General features: G+C 29.4%; 1 protein-coding gene across 2 annotated transcripts; it reads left to right on the forward strand.

Moving 5' to 3' along the window:
- The first annotated feature begins 1,828 nt into the window (after positions 1–1,828).
- Positions 1,829–24,502, forward strand: LOC107170563 (alpha-N-acetylgalactosaminidase). Of its 2 annotated transcripts, none has more exons than XM_089225884.1 (10): positions 1,829–2,309; positions 5,436–5,607; positions 10,192–10,366; positions 15,742–15,916; positions 16,460–16,554; positions 19,338–19,499; positions 19,955–20,152; positions 22,304–22,468; positions 22,555–22,627; positions 24,123–24,502. In XM_089225884.1, the coding sequence occupies exons 2-10, from the start codon at positions 5,444–5,446 to the stop codon at positions 24,242–24,244; spliced, it is 1,329 nt and encodes a 442-aa protein (XP_089082010.1). In that variant the 5' UTR covers positions 1,829–2,309; positions 5,436–5,443; the 3' UTR covers positions 24,245–24,502. The 2 variants fall into 2 exon arrangements, with proteins under 2 accessions (XP_089082010.1, XP_089082011.1); XM_089225885.1 differs by having other exon boundaries at positions 1,829–2,300.
- The last annotated feature ends 2,613 nt before the right edge of the window (positions 24,503–27,115 follow it).

Genomic DNA, 27,115 nt, shown 5'->3' on the forward strand with positions numbered 1-27,115 from the left:
AAAAACTTCATTGCAATAAAGGGTAATTTAATTTAAAGTTTATCTTGTACAAAAATGACGTACCTACCTATATGTAATTTTAGTTCACGTACATTGGTACACATTCACAATACACATGTAAATTTTAATATTTAATATTATTATATTATATCGAAACAAAGTGATGCAATTATTTGTCCCTTTATACTTCAACAATGAACACTCAAGTCTAAGTCGATCGGTATTTTTTAACGAGATTGTAACAGAGGCACACAAAATTACACGACGTTTTTAGTATTTGATGCGCAGAATATAATATATAAAAGAAGTAAGTATTATAATTACAGTATCATTAAACATATTTTATACTTCAAACAAAAAGCAGGGCCTTTGAAATATAGGTATCAATACTTTATTAAAAACTATAATACGAGTATATACTATATCTGTTATGAATTATACTGAAATATTTTATTTTCAATTATGATGCATACAACACCATGGTATAACATAACGCGGAACTTTCTAACTTTTGATTATGTATAGTATTCATACTTTTAACTTGAACCAATAAAAATTTATGTCATATTAATTCGTATTTTACTACTAACTCACCTCAGTGACGGCTCGTGTCTTTAATAATTTATAAAAATCATATCCTATAAATTCCTGTTATACGATTAGTAAAGCAATTGTTATTATGGAAAATTAAAATCTAAGCGCTAAAATTAGCATATTTTTCGTAACATAACGGTATTATTTTTACATCAGTATATAATAATTACCAAGGCTTGCATGTTTGTCAAATAATAAAGAAAAAAAAATAGCGAAGTTTGTCATTTTTGTTTTTGCATTATTCACACTCATACGTCCACACGTAGGTATTATAATTAGAGGCAGTTATTAAAGAAACTGTATACGTTTTAAAAAGTACATACAAAGCACTTGCGATTGGTTTGGGCTGTATGTGTAGGTAGACGTTGAGTACCTAATAACGAGTATAAAGAGCACATATTTCCAGCATTAACGATGGGTTTGTGATGATATTGTATTTTATCAAATGAATATACAAGTATAACATACGATCTCTCATTGCTTCAGGGTAGGCGAAACAAAATTATTGTTTTCTGGCTAATGACAACTTACGGTTAAACTTACAATAAATATATATATAATATTATATAACATGTAGATAAATATAAGAGTAGGTAATGAGTAATTTACGTGCATTAATAAAAATAAATAAAAAACGTATAATCATACCAATTTAAAATTTAAAATCCAAGGATATACGTCTGTTTGCGAGAAAGGCATGTAATATAAAATACACAACGATTTGTGACTCTATACTTTTATCGATTGGGTACCCTTGCGTAAAACATATATACATACGGTGCGTTACACACCAATATCAAGTACATATACCTACTTATTATAATATACTTATATACTTATACATGTGTATTATTCACATAAGCCAGAAATGCGATTAAGTTATTACTCATTATAGTTCGTCGGGATGGGAATACTTTTTTTTTTCTTATTATTTTTGACACATTAAAATATCCTCTTTTCGAGCGTATTATAAATGGAAAACCGGTCGTGTGTGGTGAACGGCGTTGGTGCTTATAATAAAAATAAAAAACCCGCGTGTTGGTGGCTGCAAAAAAAATTGTGGGATTGTCCAAGGACTTTGGTTTTTAGGAATTTTCGCCCAGAAAACTCATCTCTGACACGATGCGATGGCGGTGACGGCGGGGTGACGAACCGTCGCGCCGCCGAGCGGGTCCTCGAACCAGTCCGGCGAACGCGCGCGCGCCACAGTCGCCGCAGCACGCATCAAACCAGATCGTTGCAAACCGACACGGCAGTCGTCGCGAAAGCACACACGCCGTCAGACGTCTCTTCAAAATAATATAATATATAAGGAATTCAAAATAATTATAACATAATAAAATTGTACGCGATCGCGTAAAAACCGGCGGTGACATAATCTTTACATCGCGGCACGGCGTCGTATAATACGATAGAGAGGAGGAGAGGAATATTATAACAACATACGGAGTGGACACCGACGACACCGGAAGACGATGTGCGTGGACATTGTTGAATTAAAGTGATCGATGTTCAAATATTAATATAGTATATTCAAGCTATATGGATCTTGGAGTATCGAGCCACCGAAGACATTACAAAACTTTTCATTTGGTGGACATGAGCGGTTGAATTTAGACACTGTATACTCACAAACACGCCCACTTCCGGCGCGAATAGATCACGTCTGCAAGAGGAGCAGCGATAGCCGACTTCTCCTCACAAACGTACGTCAGGTAAAAATCGTACCTATTCAAGTATAAGTATGTACATTTTTATGTTTACAACCGCACACCGCAAAACAAAATTTTGCAAGACATTTATAATATTTTATCGTACCATGTTAGTAGCAAGTTTTCGCTACAGATTCCCGATTTTATAAACCTTTCATTTCAAACAAGACATGAATGTCTTTGCTTCTAGCATGTCTTTTGACATTGCTATTTCAGACGCCACCCGCCTAGCCAATTTGAATGTGGTAAGCATCGCGATATACATACCAATTAAAAAAATTTAATAACAACAAAAACAAAGTCGATTGAGGTATTATCAGCTACTTAATGCGCAACTTCCACCTCACGTCCTCTCATTCCATTGCCACTATCCATCTCCCATTATAATGGTAGGTACAATCATTTATTCAAGTGATATACTTATGATATTTTTTACAGAACGTTTTTTAATATGAAACATTCTGCAATACGTCGGTATATACGTATGATGTATATGGTTAGGTTATTTTACATGTTTCCGTAATATTAGAGAAAATATTATATATTACCTACCTATATTATGTGGGATTACTGTCAATATATAATACTATGTATTATTTACGAGAAAACGTACGATTTGTTCGATATATTTAAATTCTCCGTCAAAAAATTCGTCTACCAGTGAAAATAATACAACGCTTGATTTTATATTATCCCGTGGGATCCTTACTAGTAGTTAGAATTTTTCCGCCCCTGAACTGTATAAACATTTAACACCTTCTCCTCTGACCATTCAATATTAAACTATTTATGCGCTGAATAGATATTATAAAAATATGCAAACTTATTGATTATTTTTTACTTTTATACTTTTAATTTAAAAAAAAAAACAATACACAATTTAATTTTTTTCACATTTTTTTTTATTCGGTTAAAAAATGAAATTTGCTGGGCCAGTTAGGATTAGCCACTCTTTTAAAATTTTCACTATGGCCTATAGGATTAGAAAATTGTTGACCATTTAAATTCTGCATTGATATGCTACCTACGTATTTTCATTTGTTTTCACGGATCGAGTACGACTACACAGTTATTATGATTTTGTGTTAAAAAAAAACCATCATTTGTAAATTAATTACCTAGTTTTAGAATATGGATGCTCACACCGTTTGAGTCGTTGCATTCAATAATACGCTTTGATGTGTGTGAAAATGACCGAAATTCATATAATAATATACGTACGTAAAACCTACGTGTAACTCTCGATATAATTTTACAATTGGCGTTTGACTAAGCCCTATCTAGAGACAGATAAAGTTTGATTCCAGAAAGTTTTATTCTTCAGAACTTTAACAAGCATTGAAAATAAAACGATAGAGACATTCATTCGGTTCAAGCTGTCGGGGACACGAGTTTTATTTATATTTACTCCGTGCAGGTATTTTGTCTAATATGTTGTCATTGATTTGTTTTTTTTTATAAAGCCCTCTGATCGATGACCGCTATTTTACGAAAACGTTTGTATTACTATACGACATATTTATTTTTTTTAAGGACATAATTTTTTTAGCTATATTAAAATGTGATCTAGGAAATATTCGATAAAAACGTGTCAGCTGCAACTGTAAACGTCGCCATCTGTCATCATGGGAAAAATTATTTTCATGATAGTTCAACTTTTCTGAAAACCACATCTAATCGTCGTCGTTATTTCGAAGGATATCCTCGCATCGGATGCAGCTCGATAGCTAGTAGATTAGGTTTTAGAACAATAAGAAACGATTTTTACCAAATATGGTTTACAACGGGTTTTGTTTACCTAAATAATAACAAAGCGTATTAACATTTTACCAAAATTCAAATTTTCCATACCACTAAACGCATTTGTTGCACAAAACTAGGAAGATTAAATATATTTTTGAAGCGTGTATCTTTGATACTTTCAAAGTATATAATGATGTTTTATAACCAACATTTTAACGTCCTTATCCATTGAATATACACTTATAAGTCTTAATATCACATATTCACATGTCGTATTTTTATTTCAAAGATATTTTCAACATACTTTTAGATCATTTTAAATGTTTTCAAACGACTTACTGATCAATTCGTAACCTTCAAATATTATTCAACCGGTTAACTGTAGTCGATTGCTTCAGTAAACATATATTACTTAATGAGTATTTATTTTATCATATAAATTAAAATATGAACATCGTTCAACTATTTTTTATTTTTTTACCAACCTAGTTTTACAATTATTTTAAATTTTTAATATATAATTAAAATATATATTAATATAATAAACATAATAAAATTCTATAATTTATTTTTATAATGCATATTTTAAACACATTTTATATACTTGTGAAATTTTTCATAATATTTTAAAAGTATCATAAACTACAAAGTTCCATAAAGTATTACATATTTATTACATATTAATATTATCAGAATACTTTAAAATTATTATATAATATAACAATTAGGCATTTAATCAATTAAAATATGCGACTTTTTATATTCATATACATAGATAAGTATAATACTTCAAATAACTTTTTAAGTTAAAATAAGTTAAAATGTTAAGTTTTTATTTAATTATTTACGAAAACATGATTTGAACATAATTAATTTAAAAACATTTGTTTATCTATTTCCAAACTTTCTAAATACATATATTTGTATAACATAAAAAAATATTTTGCTTGCAATTCATAATTCATAAGTAATCATAACCACTCGTAACCCCGCATTTTTACATATAGACGTCTACGATAAACTCATGAAATTAAGAACACCTACTAAAAATGCACTGTCTTCGAGTGATTGAGTAGCATAAAATAAGTTTATTGAGTAAAGTTTATAATATAGATATATTTATATACATATATGTATAATGCTAATTTTGTTTAAAATTTAAATATAATATTCCAAAGAAGGATGATTGATTTATCTGTAAATATTAACCTTATAATAATAAACATAAGGTAGCCAATAGTATATTTTATATTATACTATTAAAACTAATTTTTAAATATTAAAATATTAAAATTTTCATTCATATTTGATGTGACAAAATTTATAAAATTAAAAATGTGAAAAAAAACGTGTAAATTATTGTGTATAACTTTACTTTATTCGCAGATAATAATATGGCAGCTTTTCAGTGGATAACAGCCTTAACGGTGTGCCAACTGCTAACAAGCAGTTTTTGTCTGGAAAATGGTTTAGCTAGGACACCTCCGATGGGATGGTTGGCGTGGGAGAGATTTAGATGCAATACTGATTGCAAAAACGATCCTGACAACTGTATAAGGTAATAATCACTATTATTCCATAATATTAATTAATAAAAACTTTTTAATATATTGTTTATATTTTATAAAACACAAATAAATTTATTGTTCGTCTGCAGTAGACCAAATCATATACTTGTTAACACTTAAGCCGCTTACTCATATTTTAATAACCGTTAATGTTTATTTTTGGTGGTTAATAGGATCAACTATATTTTTTAATATTTTGAATAAAATATTTAAATACAAGATCTCTATCAGGAAATTAATTTTCATTATTTAAATAGATTATCTCAATTGTATATTATTTCTTTATATAGTATACTTAATATTAATAATAGTTATACAGCATTTAATTTGATATCACATTACATTATCTTTTATCTAGGTAAATAGACAATCTAATTATTTTCAATGTAAATGCGTATACCGTATTTAGTTATCATTGATAATGATAATATTATTTTTAGCTTTTTTCCCTAAAATTTCTTTTTCCTATTTTCGGGTTTGCCAACGCGATAATTTTCGATACTTTCCAAACGGAAATTTCTCATTAGAAACCAATACTTTATACTTATTGCGGTGATCTATGTCGACTATGGTCGGAAACAAACCACGAAATCAACGAGAGGTGACATTTATATAATGCTATGCCCGTCAAATGCCGACCACAAATTATTAGTCATTATATTATGCATTATTCACAGTTTTACGTAAACGATAATAGAGCTGATCGTGGCTACCGTCTACTGCATACTGCAGTTGTAGCCGAAAACATCTACTACCTACAGCACAACAAAAATATATTCCATGCGCAATCTCATCAAACTTTAAACTAGTTAAAAATCAGACACAACTAAAGTCAAGGGCATATAGTGAGTTATATTATGTGCATTATATAGTACCTATACAGACTACTGTAATTATTATATCCGAGTAAGGATGAATCAAGTACAAGAGCACATCATAACAATGCGTTCATGACGTCCGTCCTCGGAAATTCGGCAAAAACTGTTAACTAATAATTACAGTTGGGAGATATTTTGAAATAATGAGTAAAAATCGCGTTTTTGTACATCATATCATATCCTCGTCATCCATGTGGAGGCTAAACATTTTAGTGCAATCAACAACAATACGCCGAAACTATTATAGTTCAGCCTGCATACAGCAGTTCAAATATTATATAGATATTATCCAGAAAATAATGTGTATACAATATTATACCTGTCTATAAAGGTATGATTGAAAATAAAAGATGTCATTAATTTTTTTGCCGTAAAAATTAGCCTAGATTTTGTCATCAGATTTTTTTTCCCATCCACTGAATTTGTCAAGCTACGCAAATCGTCGTGTAACGATTACTGACGAAGGAAACAATTGCGATCTACTATTCGGTTACGCAATGCACCGATACCTGCAAGAGGCTGCAATATATATATATATATATATATATATATATATATATATATATATGTGTGTGTGTATTATTATGTATACGATATAAATAGGGAATCGATTGTTCTGCCATACGATCTGGCCCAGAAAACTGGTATTGCAGCTGTGAACCTACCTACAATATATTCCTCCTGTAGCTTATCGATAGCAAAAATATCTATAATTATTTATAGATATCTGTACGTTCATATACGTAACAAATAATAATAATACATCGACTGGTTCGACGTCACGATTTTGAGTACAAAAAAAAAGTATATCACGACAAAAACGTGCGTGGGTTGGTATGTATACTATACATAGATGTATGTACATTGTAATATTGGACACGATAGGTATGTATAAGTATCATATATACGTTCTATATAGTTTGCACCTTAAAAACCATTCCATTTATATGGATTTACACCATTTTACACAATTAATGGTGAGTTTATAGTTGAACGTGAGCAGAAAGCGATATATTACAGTAAGGAGCCATTTCACAATATTTATGATTTGACTTAAAAATGAAAAAAATTCCAAGTCTAAAAAGATAAGTTTGGGCATATATATGTGCTATAAAAGTATTTCAGCGATTCAATGGAACTGCAAGAAGGGCCTTCGGCATCAGGGGATCGCCACATTTTCAATGAGGTGGATAATTTCCATGCGTTCGGTCTTTGTCATTATTAAAACTCAAAATTTTTTTTTATTTTTAAAGACAGTTATTGAGGGATACACGTTTAATAATGGACCACTGCAATAATCGACAGGTTGTGCAAATTTTTTTTATGCTTTCGTAAAATAAATCAAAAATTACAACTATTGAAGCTACAGTAAATAATACAAAGGTACCTACTTTAACACGTGCCATTTCCGATCGATCAATTAATTTCAAACAAACTGCATAATTCGGTACCTACCTATATAATAAACATTATATATTACCTATTTGAGTATATATTTCTAATATATACTCGTATGTGCGGCATAGCTACCTAACCAATATTATGATACAGTTGGAGGAACTATTTTATTTGGAATAGTCTTCGTTTTTGTAGATTTTTTTTTCAATTTTACGTTCAGGTTTTACGCATGTTCCGCCGTAATGATCATTTTGGACGAGAATCTATCTTTGATTGGAATTAAGTAAAAAAAATACAAATAATATAGTATATATTAAGTACTACTGCAGTCACGATTCAGTACCACACGCTGCGGCCGGCTGAACTCTATTCCTGCAGCATTATAAACCAAGTTTTTGTTGTTTTTTTTTTTTTTTTGCTGACACGAAAAGGGTATCGAAAGAACGCACCGTGGCGGGCTATTATGTCGCACTTATAATCACGTTGTAGGTCCGAACTCAGACCTTGAACCAAGCTGGATAAATATATAACGCATGTACGTCATACACAAAGTGTTCGTATTCTCCTTTTATAAAATTATAATAATAATAACAACAACAATGCACGAGTGTTCTCCTTATATCGATTATTGTCAAAATGACAGGAAAATGAAATGCGCGCACATTATTGAAGATATTATGACGTTTTGTGGATTCTAGGTCACAATACATGCTAGATTAATTTTGTACATCGTATAGCAGGTACTATGGAAACGCCAGACCCCCAGAGCAGTATACTAGTGACAAACACTCGCCCTCTTATTACTTGCCAATTAATATCAGCATTGATGACGAAATTACGTTTATCAATAACAACGATATTATCAAAATTATTATATTGTATTTTCGAATGTATTTATTAAGTAGGTAGCAAATCTCTCAGATAGTATAATGAAAAAAGTGTCACCTAGTCTGTATTTTTCATTTAAGTATTATTCAAAAGTTTGTTATACAATTCATTTGTCCAAGTATACACATTATTTATTTATTATTATCAATTTCCACAATATTTTGTTCTTTGCTATATTTGAGACTGTCTATTAACCATTATTTTTACAAAATTGAATTTCGTTCTGTGGATACGCTAACGTAGGCTTAATAGATAATATGGTTAATTTAATTTCTAATATTTTAAATCGATCCATTAATAATATATACAACGGAATTCCTGCAGACTTGGCGAACAGAAAACGGTCATACGGAAGTAATTTGAAATAAACTACGAGTAATCAATCTCGTGACCGTGCTTTATATATATATTACGTAGCTACATTACCGTTTTAGGGAAACCTATTAGCACTCTAGTAGACCAGTGCAAAAGTGATGACGGATTATTAATTATATTAATATTTGCAGTATATAATCTTGTAGGACGATTTCGACGCAAATAACGCCATTAAGCTCAATCAAGTCCCTCTGTCAGAACGTAAAGATCTATAAAATACCACATAACGGCATAACATATACATAATATAACACCCATTGAGTACAATACCTACTCGCTTTGCTGTTATTTTGTTGATTGGGTGTTGAAATTTTAAACGTGGCATTGCTCAACGCAGTTACTATCTAAAGTCAAAATTATGAGACAGTGAACTCAAACAAATTATGAATCAATTTCTTCAAGACGACTGAGAACAAAGTGTTATTATATTTATTGTATAGTGTATTAGTGTATACGAAGTTAAAGCATACAATAGTAAGGTTGTCCACGTAATTATACATTATATTATGTACCTATAGGTAAATAGTAGAATATTATAATAAACTTCATTGTTTATAATATATATATATATATATTATGTGTTGTTACCGATATAATTAACGCTTACCTAGAAAATAATCTTATAAGAGAATCTATAATATGTTTACATGTTTAAAAGTTAATTCGTTCAATAATTAGTTTGAGGCAACAACGCCTGTAGAGTTCGTGAAGTTCACGTGTATAATGTATCCGAAAATAATGAAAACCTTGACAACTGCAGAAATTATAATATTATAAAGTTGTTGAAAACTTTAAGCTCGCCTAGCTACAGGTGCTTACTATACCGAAAAGAGTTTTTTATTAAAAATATATTATGTATTGTAGTAAGTATGAAAGACTTTGAAGTACAACAACTATTACTTACTGCTTACTACAAACGCGTGTTGCAGTTATTATTGGATTTTTTATAATTTGCTATAATAAATAACAATAACGATTCGTATAGTCATATATTATAATATTGTTTTCATTGTCTGTTTTGTGTTATGTATACAGCGAGAAACTCTTTAGGACCATGACAGACCTTGTGATATCCGAAGGGTACGCTGCTGTTGGTTACGAGTACATAAACGTGGACGACTGTTGGTTGGACTTTGCAAGGTCATACGATGGTAGACTACAGCCCGATGCCAAACGGTTCCCAAGAGGAATGGCCGACCTATCCGAATATGTAAGCACACCTACCTACCTATATATTTTTTATTCTATTAAACAGCGGTAATTTACGGTTTATGCACAATGATCATAATAATAAATAGGTTTTTGTATAACGATATTAATGTACGCCTCCAAATCAAGATTACGAAAGTATACACCTATATACAAGATAAATATTATTTTATTAGATATTAATATTAAAATGTAATAAACATTTTAAATCATAAGTAATATTTAAAGTTCAATAGCTCTCTGCATTCATTATTTTTACAAACTATAATTATAATATTGCACTGTACAGACACCGATACTTTAATAAGTACTATAGGTACTATTAAAAATATTGTGCGTAGTCATATTGTCGTAGATATGATTAATTCATTTTTTATAAAAAAAAATATGTGATTTAATATTAAAACGTCATAACTTGCAAGTATAAAATGCATTAATATTATACTGTATCTTCTTATTCGGTTAAAAATTAAAACGATCAAATGTAATGGTTTAAATAAAACATTATGTCTGCGTACAGTTGTATTAGAAGTTAAGTTATGATAATATACTGGTTTATATTATATTATTGCAATATTCAAATATTTCTCTCTGTACAACGCAGAATAACGTCTGAATGTTCAGAAAATTATTTTAATAACTAATAAGTACAAGTATAATGCATTGTTAGTCTTATTAATTATCATTCTCTTTATGGCACGATCGCTTTTCTTAATTATACCACTTTAATAAAACGTGATTAACGGTTCACGCGAAGAAAAAAATTGTTCTGCGGGTGATTTAAATATTATTATCTAATTTATAAATTAAGTGTATATGCATTAACATTATTATAGAATATTGTCTTGCATAATATTTAGAACGTTAACGCACGAATAGAATAAGCCAGAGAAAAAAAAATCCATTAAATTTATTGTTTCTCAATTTTCACGTTGATTTATTAATAATATAACATTGATTTAGCTCAAGTTCTTCCTTTTTATCAATTAATTAAGATGTTTTTATATTATTTGTGTATACATGAATATATGTTATATGTATAAGTTACTCAAGACGATGCTATTTTATCTAGTGCAGTAATTACCAACCATGATTCGTATTTGTATATGCGTATAATATAGATAGTTTGAAAACCAAATTACGCTGCTCGAACACATGGTGTGTATACTATTATATTTATATGTGTTATAAAACAATGGGAAATGTCAATTTTCAACTGAAAAATAAGAAAAAAAAATTAAAAATAAGAAAAAAAAAATAATTTTAACTAGGGCGTGACAATGATGCGACTATTTTGAAAAAAAAAAACTGTTACGACGACAGGACGTGTGATGTGCGTTGGTAGGTACGTCTTGTTCAAAATATTTATGCAATCTTTTTAACGATTAATTCCAACAATTAATATCAGTCTAGTACTATATATAGGTACCTATAGTAATTAATATTATAATCTAATATATTATAGTTATCTGCATAATATACATGTATAATATAATATATAGTGGTAGTGACAACTTAACACATATAAATCGAACATTTAGCCGATGAACTTCAAGACATTTATGTTACTACATTTCCAGTAATTATTGGATATTGCGCAAACTAAAAAAAACTACAGTAATAATTACAATTTTTCGTTCATATAACGCAGTCGTTACAGTAATCTTTAACGCACCGTCTTACTCAACGACCATTATATTAATCATAATACATATTATAGTAATAACAATAACAACAATAATAATAACAACAACAGGTGCAGCAGTACACTGTAACAGTGCTGAACCACATTTACGACACATCACGACGCGTTAGATGTAAAATTTAAATGATATAAAATATTTACTCAGCCACAGACCACAGTGACACATGTATAATATTATACGATAAATAAATTAAATTTAGGTATAGGTACCAATTATGACTCATGTAATAACTATGCAATGGATGGGCAATATGCCCATATACACTCTTACGATAATAGGTAATATAATTTAATAATTAGAGAATTGTGACTTGTAAGGAATGTTTATTAAAAAAAAAAAACTAAAAAATATTATATAAAAATTATATATAAACATCATATTACATTATGGAAAACGATTAATTGTATTTCATTTCAAATAATATAGTCAGCACGAGTCCGCTAGATTTTTACGCTGCTGTCTTGCTCTGTTCTCGCTATAGTAAATATTATATTGTGTGAATTTTCATCTGTGTTACACTACGTTTTGTGTTGCGCTGACGACGGACGGCCAAAGGCAACTTTAATCGTTGAACGCCGATTAGATAAGTTTGTAACAAATTTATCTAATACACGACTTACAGTACATAATATCATATTCTTGTATCTTTGAATTTCTTCACTATACATATGCCACTATTTTTTTCAAATAACCAAAAACCGATTCACAATATTATATGCAACATGTGAACATCGTTGAACGTCTGTATCTGTATTAAGCTTGCTGACTTGATGTACCTATTAAATTATTAATTATGTTCTTCTGCATAATATTATAAGGTATTACATTCGTGGCAGAAAAACAAGAAGTACCCAACTATGTTATTATATATAATATACGTCTTACGCTAATTGATGAATAATGATCGTGGACTTAAATTTTTCTGTATCCGATTTCGTTGCACTCGTGTAATGTATTACCTAATAATTGTATTTATACCGCATTTCGTACCGGAGTCGGGAGAGGTGGCTCATCTCAGCTGTGTCTTCCAACAGTACATATAATATTGCACCGAATAATAATTATTATGAAAATAAAGTATTTAAAAGTCAACACAAAAGCTTTTTGAATTTAAATGATTTTTCAAAATATCGACTCGCGAAACCCAATCTTCTCTCTCTCTCTCTCTCTCTCTCTTTCACTATGCTTTACGAGTATAACTTTTAAAAAAACTTTTAGCCAAGAATCTCTTAACATTTGATGAGCTTAACACAGTTCCACATTAATACCTAACGTTACCTATTTGACTAATGGTTATCTACAACATAAGTAACTACAACCTTATCGTATCTATATACCTACGTAGTTTCGACTTTCAACTTTTGTATTTACATGACATTAAATTGACTTGAACGTTTATTGAATGTTATTGCTCAGTAGGTACCTATATATCATAATGAAAGAATTCGTGTGTACATTTTAATAATATTATAAATATAACACTTAAATGGTTTTGATGTTCGTCATGACGTTGTATAAGTTTATCTCATTCGTTCTTAATAAACGCACAACAATGATAATAATATAATAATCATTATTCATTATTCATTTGTAAATATATTAATATTATGAAGTATACTGTTATGAAAACATTAACTCGTTAAAAACAAAGTGCATTCTTATGATAATTATACAGAATACAGATAGTAGATAATAACAATTTAACACTTAAATTATTTCATCAGGTCATCTAGGTCAATAGGTGTTTATAAATATTGGTAGGTACATAATAATGTGTAGAAACAATGGTTATCCGCTAGAAAAAAAAACAAACAAATAATCATCGCGACTTTACTAACCCAGTTTGGAAAGTGTTTAAAAGTTTACTAGATATACAATTAATTATTTAATATGAGATTCATTATTACATAGTATTATTATGATTAATAATTTAAATTTAAAAAAAAGTTATTCAATACCTATTGTTCACGCTTATATTTTATAATGATGCTTAATTGACAGCACGATTCACAGGTAAATTATGATTCCAAAACTTCTGGGTCTTAGGCGCAATATAATTTAAATGATTACACTACACCAATATTTGCGATCAGTATAGCAACCTAAAATATATTATTCTAAATATACTTTCCTAGCTTATAAATACATTTGTATTACGATAACATACGATATTATAATTTATACGTAATAAAGTAACAAAGAAAATGTGCCGAATTGCGATCGTGTCTGTTAATATCCCTATGTTGATATAACTTTTTACTACAGTTAATATTTTTGAAATACAATGCAAAAAATCATAACTGCAGTATAATGGTCTCAATCAACACTTAACAGCAGTAACAGTACCTACAATATTTTGTAGTCTATTTAAATAAAAAATAAAAATATTGTAATTGCTGTTTTCGATTGTTTCGGAATAATTTGTGATACCTAATTTATGAAAACTGTGTGTTTTAAAAATGTATTAAATATTCTATTAGTTATCTAAGTCTGAAACAGCTGAAAGAGGCTGTATGGATCTAACATGGTAGAGGAATATGTATATTGAGTATACATTATGAGTGGGTAGGTGCAGTGCAATACGAGGTCATATATGGCGAGACACCCTGCATATTATGTTTTAGGATTTAAGTGCTAAGTACAAGTTATATATATAGGACATATAGGCAGTAATTAAGTATATTATATTATACTGCAAGACATTTATATTAGTACCATTGTGAGTAACGAAATGAAAGTCTTTTATAGCCATTATAATCATCATATAATATATACCTGTGATTTATATAATGCACATCATAGTTCGTTTATTTATAGCTTATTGCTCTATTTTAAGTCAACGAAGACTTCTCAGTTCTCACCCACCCTCAGATTTAATACGTTATGTGCAATATCAATAAAAGTCCACATTACAAATCATGTTCATGACAACGATTTGGGTGAAAGTTTCGTTTTACTTAATCACTTAATGATATTTTAATGTTCGCAATTTACCGTACAGTTCACACACGTCATATTACGCATCTTAATATTTTCGATTTCTTTGAAAACTGTTTAGTATTATATAGTTATATCTTATACACTAATATTGCCTACGCCCAACACGTAATGTCGTAATATATAGAATAGGTTGCTTAGTACGTAAAAAGTATATTAGAGTATAATATAATAAAACTTATATATAGGTACCAGGTACCTATATAAGTATATTATTATTATTGTTCTTATAAAAACACAATATGTCAGTGCCCTGCAGTATTGTTTTAAAACAAGCGAGATGGATTTATTTAGAAAACAAAAAAAAACAACATTTTGAGTATATATAATTGCATTATATTATATTCAATGGCAATAATAGAGCAAATTATGACTTTCGAAAACGCGTAAAACGTTTATTTTAAAGACTAAAACGTTGTCGGATCTTTTAATTTCACCGATTCATTGCGTATTGGTGTTATATACTTAGGTAAAACATTATATAGCTACTCTATCGAGTCGTTTATTGCATATTAGATTTTAACCCAATCGCAATAATAATAAAATAGTAAAATATTGAAAACTGACCGACAAAAAGGGTTTCTTGGGGAAGTGCTAAATCTGCAATCATTCTAACACCGTCGCTACAATAATATACAATATAATAGTATATTTTTGACTTTCGTTTGTATAGATCCATTCTCGAGGACTGAAGTTCGGCATCTACGAAGACTACGGTAACTTCACTTGTGCTGGATACCCGGGAATTTTGGGGTCTCTCGAGGTGGACGCATTCACGTTCGCTGAATGGAACGTAGATTTTGTCAAAATAGATGGATGTTACTCACTGCCCAAAGACATGGATCAAGGTAAATGACATAATTATTATGATAAATTATATAACAATAATTATATTTATTATTGTTATGAATAACAGTACAATAAAGTTGTGTTATATATGTATATACCAAGTGTCACAAATTAATATTTTAGGAGGGCCACATTAGAAATCCTAGAAATTATTCATGGGCCTTAAAATTTTCGATAAAATGTATAAAAACCAATGAACAAAAATGATAAATTTACAATACCAGAGTATATAATACTACCGGTTTGTACTTTGTTTTCTCTTCTTTGGTCTTTGGGATTGTGCTTTGTTTTTTTAATTTACATATAATTTTATCTATTCTAGAAAAGTGACAAATTAATGTTAAACAAAAATATAAAATATATGTAATGACTACTAAGTTAATTAATATAGGGCGTTGAGGGCTGAGGTGGATCCCTTTCTATCAAAATTTATATTGTATGTTTGTTTTAAGTATGCTAAGTCGAGCTTCAAATACAACTCAGTCTTAGATGTCAGATAATCTGATTTTTTTACACATATTTTATATTTTCGTCCTATTCAGGTTATAGTGAATTCGGCTACCACCTGAACAAAACTGGCAGAGCCATGGTGTATTCATGCAGTTGGCCGGTTTACCAGACCTACGCAGGATTACAAGTGAGTAGCAGGAATATGAAGTTATATTATACAAACGTAGGGTGCATTCATATAGTCAGGAATCAAGCGAAAATATTTTAATTTTTCAGACTCCGCTCAGATAATCATTATTTTAAACAACTTGACGTTGAAATCTGGACGTCGATGACGGTTTATTTATTTTCTAAAATAAATTTATTTGCCAAAAAATTTTGTTTTCCGAAAAAATGCAGTATGTCTTCCAAACTATATTTACAAGCAACAATCGTTGATGTACATAGGCATATTTAAATATAATAATTTCATGTATTTATATACCCAAACCTACTACCTATATTCATATTCGTGAAAAGGAGTGCATCACGAATTATTGATACGATTATATAAGTAATATGTCATGACCGTACCGAGACCGCGAATGTTATAATATTTTTAAAGAGCTACTATGATATTATTAATTACAATTTATTATTATAACGAGTTACTACGGACGGACGGATCGCATATTATTATTATTCATTATCATACTGTGACGACAGTTGACAAGGGGAGACGTGTGACGACTATTTCGTGTGACTGGCGGCGGTTCATTACGATAATACGCCAACTATCAGGACCCGTCCACGTGTCATATAATAGTCGGTAATCACACTACAGTAGTTTTTACTTGTTCTTTCCGGCAACACACATAACATTTAATAATAATATTATCGTTATTATTATTATATTTGTCGTATCCCTCCGGGTGTCCACGTACTCGGCAGGTGGGGGGGAGGTAGGTACGACGGTCGATATACGAATAACGACCACCGCCCGGCCTCCGAGCGGTTAATACTCGACACACGTCTATATATTATATAGAAAGTGCATTCGAGACATTTTGTAGACTTGTTATATATATATACATATATCATTAATTATGTATATATTATATATTATGTATATAGTTGGATAACCGTGAAAATTGACAGAAATCGCGATACAAAGCCCCCGGATGACAAGAAATATCTATACAAAATGCATAAAAAACATTATTACGATTATCATAAAATATAACATGCAGTCTGTTTGTTGTGGTGTACTAGATAATATGATATAATAACAAAGTGCCTGACGTGATATGTTTATGTAATTTCGTTGCCGTCCGTTGCATGCTCAATTCTTCGTCATTATATCTATATATGGCTGCATACTACCCTTTGATTATTAGTTATAATATATTAAATATTATTTATATTTATAAATTTTCGGGCATCAGGCTACAGTGCATCCGTGCCGCCGTGTTCACTTAAACGCTATTAGAGAAAAATAATAGAAAACAGTCTTATGGTCTTATCAAACCGATTTTATGTGAAAATAATATTTAGGCATACAATATATCATTATATCACCTATAATAATGTTTTCATAAGTGAAATACCGCACAGTGCGATTTTCTAGCAGGAAATATATACCTAATACACTTCACATTTTACATTCCATGGAATATGCATATTAAAACATATATTATCATAAACGATTATTTTTGGGTCCGACTGCCGAGACTATACGTCTCAGGTCTCACTATACCACGTTGTACGCTATAAAATTTATATGATCAAATATTTTACCTTCAGTGGTATTTTGACACTTTTATCATATCGTGAATCGTGAAAAAATATCTTGATTGTTCGAGTTGTCCGCAAAGTGTTGACAGGCACTGTGCATTTTAATCTAAGATTTCTATTCTGTTCATGTTGAGCGGCATAGGTGTGATAATTTAAATAAGGGGGGGGGGGAATTATGACTAATGTATTTCTGGTACACAACATATATTCTTAAAATGTAACAAAAAAAATCATGGGATTGGAGGGTTAAACAATATTCTAGGAGAAGTGTTGCTCATTTTTGAAAAGTCTTTCTTGTGTACATTTTTGATAGATGCATTCGTTTTACTGGTTCAGACATCATATTGTTATATTACTTTAATAATCGTTGATTATAAGGTTGTATTAGTTATTACTTATTACTAATGACTAGAATTAGGATGTTGATGAATTTTGAATTTTTTTCCTTTGATTCTATATAATGCTATCCTAGTTAAAAATTTGTTTCATACCTACTTCCTTGATGCATTTTTAGCTATAAATGCATTTTTTATTTTTAACATCATTTTGAAGTCATTTTTTTCATTTTTTGTAGTCTTTATACAATGTAGAAAATTTTTCTCAAATTTTAAATTACAGCAAGTGTTAAACCCAAGTTTGGAAACAAATTTAATTTATTTATAATTTGAAATTCTAACTTTGGATTTGGATTTTCTGTTTAAGACTGGGTGTTTTATATTGTCAATATAATATTGATAAAACAAGGACTCTTTCAAATTTACGCCGATCATACACGCTTATCGAGTATTATATTTATTATATTTATTTTTTTATTGAAGTTTTTAGGGCATTTTTGTATGTTTTATAGGTCATCAACATCCTAACTCTACTAATATAGTTTATAGTTTATAGTAAATCCGTCACATTTCGTGATTATTTAAATCATTTTCCGCCCTCTATATACACGTGAGAAATATTCACCAAAAGTTTAAAGTCATCCGTAGATGGCGCTACGGGTTTCGATAACCTCAATAATGATATACATTCACGAAATAAGAGGGTAAAATAGAATGAAAAAAAATGTCCTTCATTCATGAATAAATATTTAATTATGCTAATGATCTATTTATTAGCTGTAAAATAATGATTGACATTATGATAATAAATATTCAAATATAAAGTTCATTATTATTATTTATTTTTTTATTGCGTGTACAGCCCAACTATTCGGCTATAACCTCGAGGTGTAACTTATGGAGAAACTTCGACGACATCCAAGACTCGTGGGCTAGTGTGGAGAGCATCATCGACTACTACGGCGATAACCAAGACGTCATTGCGGCTAATGCAGCCCCGGGACATTGGAACGATCCGGACATGGTACTGTTTGATTTTAATAAATAATGTATACATTTTTTCATATAGATTAAAAAGTCCAAATATTATACAGGATATTTTACTAGGGACGAACTAACGTTTGTTACAATGGGTAAAGTCTTAAACAATACGTAAAGCTATTTCAAAATATATATGTAAACCAATTTTAATTTCTAGTTTGTTTCTTTTTGGAATAGTAGATTTACAAAAAAGGCAAAAAATATAAATGTACTGATAAAGAGATATATTATAGTTAAGTATTATTTAAGTTGATTGAGGTATACAGCTTGGGACTGTTAGTACATAATATCCTGTGTTCATCCCTATAAATAGTTTCTCACTGTGGTCAATGTTTGTCTCAGTGTCCTTTATACATATACAAAATATGTATATTCCGTACAAAAAAAAATTTATAAAAATTAAAACAAACTAAAATGTCTTTTATCGTGTTTTTGTAGTTGATCATTGGAAACTTTGGTTTGAGTTACGAACAGAGTAAGGTGCAGATGGCCATATGGGCCATACTCGCTGCCCCGCTGCTTATGTCGACCGATTTGAGAACCATTAGGCCCGAATATAAAGCGATTTTACAAAACAAAAAAATTATAGCCATCGACCAAGACAAACTGGGAATACAGGGCCGCAGAATTTACAAGGTCAGTATACACATTTTTCCAAAATCTCATACCTACGCAGTTCGTTTATTTAATTATAACATTCAATAAACCTAGAAAATTAGTTCAAAAGGGAAAACGGCGTTTTATGTTTTAGTTAAAATACATACTCCGTACGATACTTATATATATATATTATTTACTTATAAGCTCATCATCAGCAATTGCACAATGTTTATTGTATACTATAATTATAATATTATTTATATTATAACGTCCACGTATTAAACTACATATGTGACGCAATATTTACAATGTAACTAATGTATATAATATATAGATGATTATGCATGAGTTTTACATTGTAAAAATGGTTTTTCTCACGGAATCGTGTATTTTGACCATGAGGTGAAAGCTTATAAAAAATGTTTTAAATTTCACTTCCCTGAAAATTAATACATAAACAATAACATTACTCACCAATACGACTTCAAATATTTTATTCTTTTTATATTTTGAAAATGCCGAAAACAAATGCGTTTTATCTGGTATTTATTAAAAACAATTAATATATATTTTTGTTAAGTTTTTGATAAAGTAATGTTTTTTCTTTATTTATAATACATAATATGCACATTTTTATTCATACAATACAATAAAATTACTTTAGTTTAGTGTACACGAATAACAAAAACATTCGCAAATAGAATTTTATTGAAATAAAATAAGACGTGCCTATGCTTATATTGAAGTTGGAACGAGAAAAAATCTTTTTCTAAGAATAGAAAAAAATTTACATTTCTACTTTGCTGTTAAATATTCATTAGACATTATAATAATATATTGTATTTGTTATTAATTTAATTTCTAAATTAAAATAACAACGAAAAAACATTTTACACAAATATACAGTATAACGCTTAACGCCACTCAAAAATATATATATATTATATTTACTATTTAGAATATTTAAAATATACTATATAAACATCATAAAATTTAATTGTTTCATCAACTGAAATCTTTCAATTAATTATCTGGTGAAACCTTTTTGCGTGATATACAGACATAGAGTTTACAGTATAAAGTAATTTTAAATTTGGTCAGAAAATCACATTTACAATTGATTACAATAATTTTTATCTATTACCTTAATACTATGCATAATATCCAATTAATATTATTGTATAAATAGGTACACATTAAAAATCTTGATGAAAGTGAATAATTATATTATTATCCAACGGCTTTAGTACCTTCGTAATAAACATCCAAAAACCAAATATCCGGTAAATTATAGTATATATTATGTTACGGGTAATGTTAACATTTGGATAAAGTCGACATTACCCATTCGTTTTGGCTAATGTGTAATTTTTCGATTATAAACATGAAATATCAACATTATCCTGATAATGTTAACTTCAACCAGTCAATATTGGATAATATTAAAAGTGATATATTAAATAAAGTTGTTAGCATTCTATACAATAATAAAACGTTGGACTGTCAGAGTATAATATTTTAACCTATAACCGAGTTAGTCAGTTATCTTACCGATAAAGTGATAAATATAATATAATATATAATATTTAACTTGATTGCATGACATTTTCGTTATGACTTTACATGCAATACTAAACGATGTATAAAATGAAAAACGAACTCAAATTAATAATTTATGCATTTTTTGGGCATTACTAATTGTATTTTAAATATATTCAATATTGTTAATAATTTAAAATGATTTTATACATTTGTATGGTTGTTAAGACATTATCCAAAAATTCTTGGATGATATCATACGATTATCCGATAAATGTTAACATTAACCAACATTTAATAATATCAATGGCGGGTAATGTTAACAGTCGGCTAATGTTGTATTATTCAGTTAATATCAACTTTATCCAAATTTTAACATAACCCGTGACATATATATATATATACATAATATGTTATGTGTATTATGTTTAGGTACTATTACTTGCGATTGAATGAAATAAATAACGTGGTAGTACACTGATATTATTTCAATAATACATTTTTTACAGTTCAATAATTATTGTGCATTCTTATATTATATATAGTAGTACAGCACACAAATGAAATGTGTATGGGTGGAGGGGAAATCGACTTTAACACAACATATAATTTATATCAATAACAATGATGATGGTTGTATCATTGCAGCACAAAGGCATCGAAATATGGGCTCGGCCAGTAACCCCGATTTTCGAAAACTACTTCTCGTACGCACTCGCCTTCGTCAACCGCAGGACTGACGGTACGCCGTCTGACGTGGCTGTGGCGTTGCACGAAATGGGTCTGCTGTCACCCACAGGATACAGAATACAAGTAAAATGCACTTTCAAAATCATCTGCGCAGCCCTCTTATGATTATTATTGTTGTTATATTTATATTTTATTTTTGTCGTGCGCAGGATTTATACGAGGATGTCGACTACGGAGTACTGTCTCCACAAACAAAGATCAAGGTCAAAGTAAATCCCACCGGTAAGCTAGTTAAAATTAAGCTATTGAGTTATATTTTTTATTACTATTTTTTCATGAAAAAAAAAAAACAGAAATATATCTACTACCTTGTGTTTGGCAAGTAAAAGTGCATTCAATTTAATGCCGACATTTTTAACCTATTCATATTATTAGAAACATATTAAATTTGTACCAACTACATAACAAAAACAAATAAAAAAAAATAAACGTGATGTTATATAGAACTAACTAGTGAATACAACTAAGCTAATTCATATATCACAGGATAATCTGATCAAATTTTGTTGAATTTTTCATAATTAGGTACCATAACGTACCATAAATAACATCGAAACATTAAGGCGTTAACAAATTGCAATTCGATTTTCTACTCAATTAAACGATATATAATTTGAACGAAATAACGACTTCTGTATATGTATACCATTCATTCATACATTTTTCTAATCTAGTAGCATAGCGTACTGTATCAATATCACAACAATCTACAAATACAAAATACGCTAAAGCATACTATAGTGTAGATAGAGATATATACAGAACGAATGTCAACTGTTAACATTTAAAAGAATGAAACTAAAACAAAAATGTCAAACCGTTTGTAACCATCAAACCGGGATCTAACACCCACGTGTATACAAAGATAGTCCCAAGGATATTGTAGTCGAACTTCTATTGTACCAACTATACTAGATATATACATATATATGTATACATTGTATATGATTAAACATGATATTATCGTCGTCATCGAGTAATCACGTAAAATTATTGTAACGCGTGATAGACTACGAGCGGTCTCTCTCTTTATATATATATATATATATATATATATATAAATACTTAGAAGTATCTTTTCTGCTATCGATTGTATACCATCTTGGACCAATGCGGTCGTGGACAATCGCTATTCTTTCAGATAAAAATCGCACGTGCGCCGTCGCAGTTATTATTGCGTATCCTTCTGGAACAGGTTAGGTTAGGTGTATATCACCCATCTTTATAATATACACCACGTCACCACATCATCCATCCATGTATCTGTCTTTCTATCTCTGTATCTATTGATGACATTGTTTTCTGTTTTGGGGAGGGACGGTTCTAAAATGGATTTGGATAGTCATCGTCATCGTTTGAAAAAAAAATAAGAAGAATTATTTCTCTTTGTAGTTTACGTCGCAATTCATCACAAGTAGGAATTAAATATAGTATAATATGTACTCATGCGGTGGTGTAAACTGTAAAGTCAACACCGCGACGGCGGATAGTAAAATACTTTAACTCACCATGATAATAAAATATAATCGAGTCGCAGAAATTTTATCAAAATTCTAGTGTTTAAAATTTTAAATATTTGCAAATACAATATTCTTTTTGTAACAATTAACACCAAACTCATATAACTGTATTCATATTATATTATATGTTTATACTGATTACTGATCAGTTAATATTTCTAAGTTTCTAAGATTTTTATTCCTTTGATCGTTTACAGGTGTTGTCATATTGAAAGCGGACGTTCAACAGAACTTGATAAAGCAAAACTTCTACAAACCTTACAACCCGTTCACGCAAGTCTATCCGCTAAGGACGGTTAACGATTTCGTGAAAAAATGAAACCCAAATTATCCTTACGCGCGAGACATGCTAGTTCAGCAATAATATCAAAAATTAAAAATTAAAATGAAAAAATTATAACTATATCATCGCTGACGTAAAAATAAAACTACGAAATAGAACAGCTGAGAACACAATTCATCGTGCAACAAGCAATTTTCAAACCACTCTAAATTGTTGCTTCTGCTGCTGCGAGCGTGTGTACATGTTAATATAATTTTATTGTAAAAACGAAAAAATAAAAAATAATAATATGTATTTATAAATTTTTTTTTGCATCAAAAATCTAACTAAATATTATCGAATATCTTGGTGTTTTTGCTTGTATTTTTTTTAAACATATACAGACAGAATACACGGCAGTATATATATATATATACCTACGTAATTAGGTAACCTTCGATTATCTGGCAGTAGGTACATTATTCGCGATAGCTATTGTTGTGTTTTTACTCTCGTCCCGTGAGCACTGAACACACATTATACTATAATAAAGAGATAAAAAAAACAAACTACTCAACGTTTCCGTTTTGGTAAAACGATAAGAATCAATCCGTTTTTAACACGTCCGTTTTGTTAAAAATTGACATTAATTTTTTTCATGTGTACAATGCATATCATTATATATTTATTCTATCACATTCTGTCTACCTTCTCCCCACCTGACCCCCTCCTAACACACATACCTATATCTATAGTACTTGGCTTTTTAGGTCATTTTTTATGGAACATATATCACAATATTCTACTTAACACCCGATATAAAATAATAATTTTCACTGTATAGTCACCTATATTGTCAAATTATTATTTTTTCCAAACGAATAATGAATACTAACTTTGAAAGATTATAATATTAAGCTATTAACATACACGATACATCATATATGGTTTATATTATTTATATAAGATAGAAATAGGTACTCGTATCGCGTTTAGTTTAATACTTACATCATGAAACGAAAATATTAAAATCTGAGTAAACAAAATTCTATAATTATGCTGCTATGCGGTATACCTATAGCGAGTGAAATTCTATCGTTTATATGTTTTGCAAGTTTTAAGATACAGACATGAGTCTATATAACAAACATGCAGCAGTTAATATAATTACTGTTCATATAATTATATTTAGTTAAATGCTTAATCTACTAAATATAAAATTGTGCTGAGCCTATTTTAACACGTAGGTACATGTTTGATAAATTTAGTTATATTATGTTAAACATATTATAAAAAGTGTTTATTTTTGTGATTAAGAAGGAGTCTTCATTTAATCATTTGTTACTCTTATTACAGGGTTGAGTGGTTTATTTACTAAATAGTTAGTAAAGCCGTATAGAATGAGAAATCATGTGTTTTAACTAGTAAGGGTTCTTTAAAGTACATGATTGAGAGTAGGGGAGGTGAATACATTTCAGAAGTGATGAGGTCATTAAGAAATATGAAGGTACTGGAGTGACGACCGAGCCGTGTTCAAGTAATGATCTTACAAGAACACTATTGAGCGACTTCAGTGAGTTTTTCAATTTGAATTCATTAGCTCTTAACAAACCTAGAGCATTGTAAACTTTGTGTGATCGATATGAGAACGAGTACAACGAGTAGGAACAAAGACGAAATTGTATACATATTTGAATATCAAATCTGTTTTTTATTTAAAAAAAAAAAAAAAAAATGTTGGCGAATAACCTTAGCAGTGGAAGCCTGTAAACTTTTAAATACAAAAAGACGAAATTAATTTCCGAATTGAGATCGTTTATTCTTGAGTAGATAAATATAATAGGATTGTAATGTAATTTATTATAGTATCTTTAAGATACCTATTGATTTATTCTTGTCGATGTTAAAGAACGAACCTATAGGAATTTTCCTAAATTGAAAATTTCGGCTATCGAACGATTGAGAACATTATACCTTTTTGGCCGAACGATTGAGAACACTTAAAAATAACAAAGAACTTACCGCTGACCCCAACAAAACCCAAAAAAGGATACGATTGAGAACGAATTTACGTGCAACGTTGCCATATCATTTATTATTTATCATTTAACAAATATTCTTGAAGAAAATCATATGTAACATAAATAATATATGTTTAAAAATGAAAAAAATGTAGAATTATAAGAATATGTATTCCATATATAAAAAAAAAGTAAAACATGTAGAATATAATAAAAATATGTATAAAAAATGTAATAAATATGTAATGAGTATATGACAAATGAGTTACCTATGAATTAGTTAAAGCTGGATAGTATAAATAGTATAATCCAACATACTCTAGATATTTTAATAAATTATTAGAACTTTTATTTGCTACATACCACATATATTTATTATGAATATTAATTATTTTTTCCTTTTGTAACCCTATTCTATCGTTGCTATTTTTAACCGCGAGTGCGACTATAATACGAATACTTCGTTGACGTTTTCATGTGCGATGACTAAAACGCCTATTAAGTCATTCTCTCGTATATCTGGTATAAAAGTTACAAATAACATACGGTTAATTCGATAAACGTCCGATAAATATTAATAATCAACTGTATTAATCGTTCAGTCAAAAAGGTATAACGTTCTTAATCGTTCGATAGCCGATTATCGTGCTCAAATTATTGTTCGATTAAATTTGGCAACGTTGAAAAAAAAATAAAAATGTCGAGCGTTCTCAATTGTGTTACCAAAAATAACGTTCTCAACCGTAACGTTCTCAATCGTATTTTACCGAAAATTTCATCTAAACCATTTTAAAAAGCTTTAATACATCGAAGAGTTGATTTTTATAAAAAAAATACTTGATATCATTTATAAAACTTAGAAGACGGCATACTATGAAAACTTATGTAGCAGCATTATTTATAAATA

Source organism: Diuraphis noxia, unplaced genomic scaffold (assembly GCF_037042655.1).
Source record: "Diuraphis noxia isolate RWA-SAM2 unplaced genomic scaffold, SU_Dnox_SAM2 contig0004, whole genome shotgun sequence".
NCBI lineage: Eukaryota > Metazoa > Arthropoda > Insecta > Hemiptera > Aphididae > Diuraphis > Diuraphis noxia.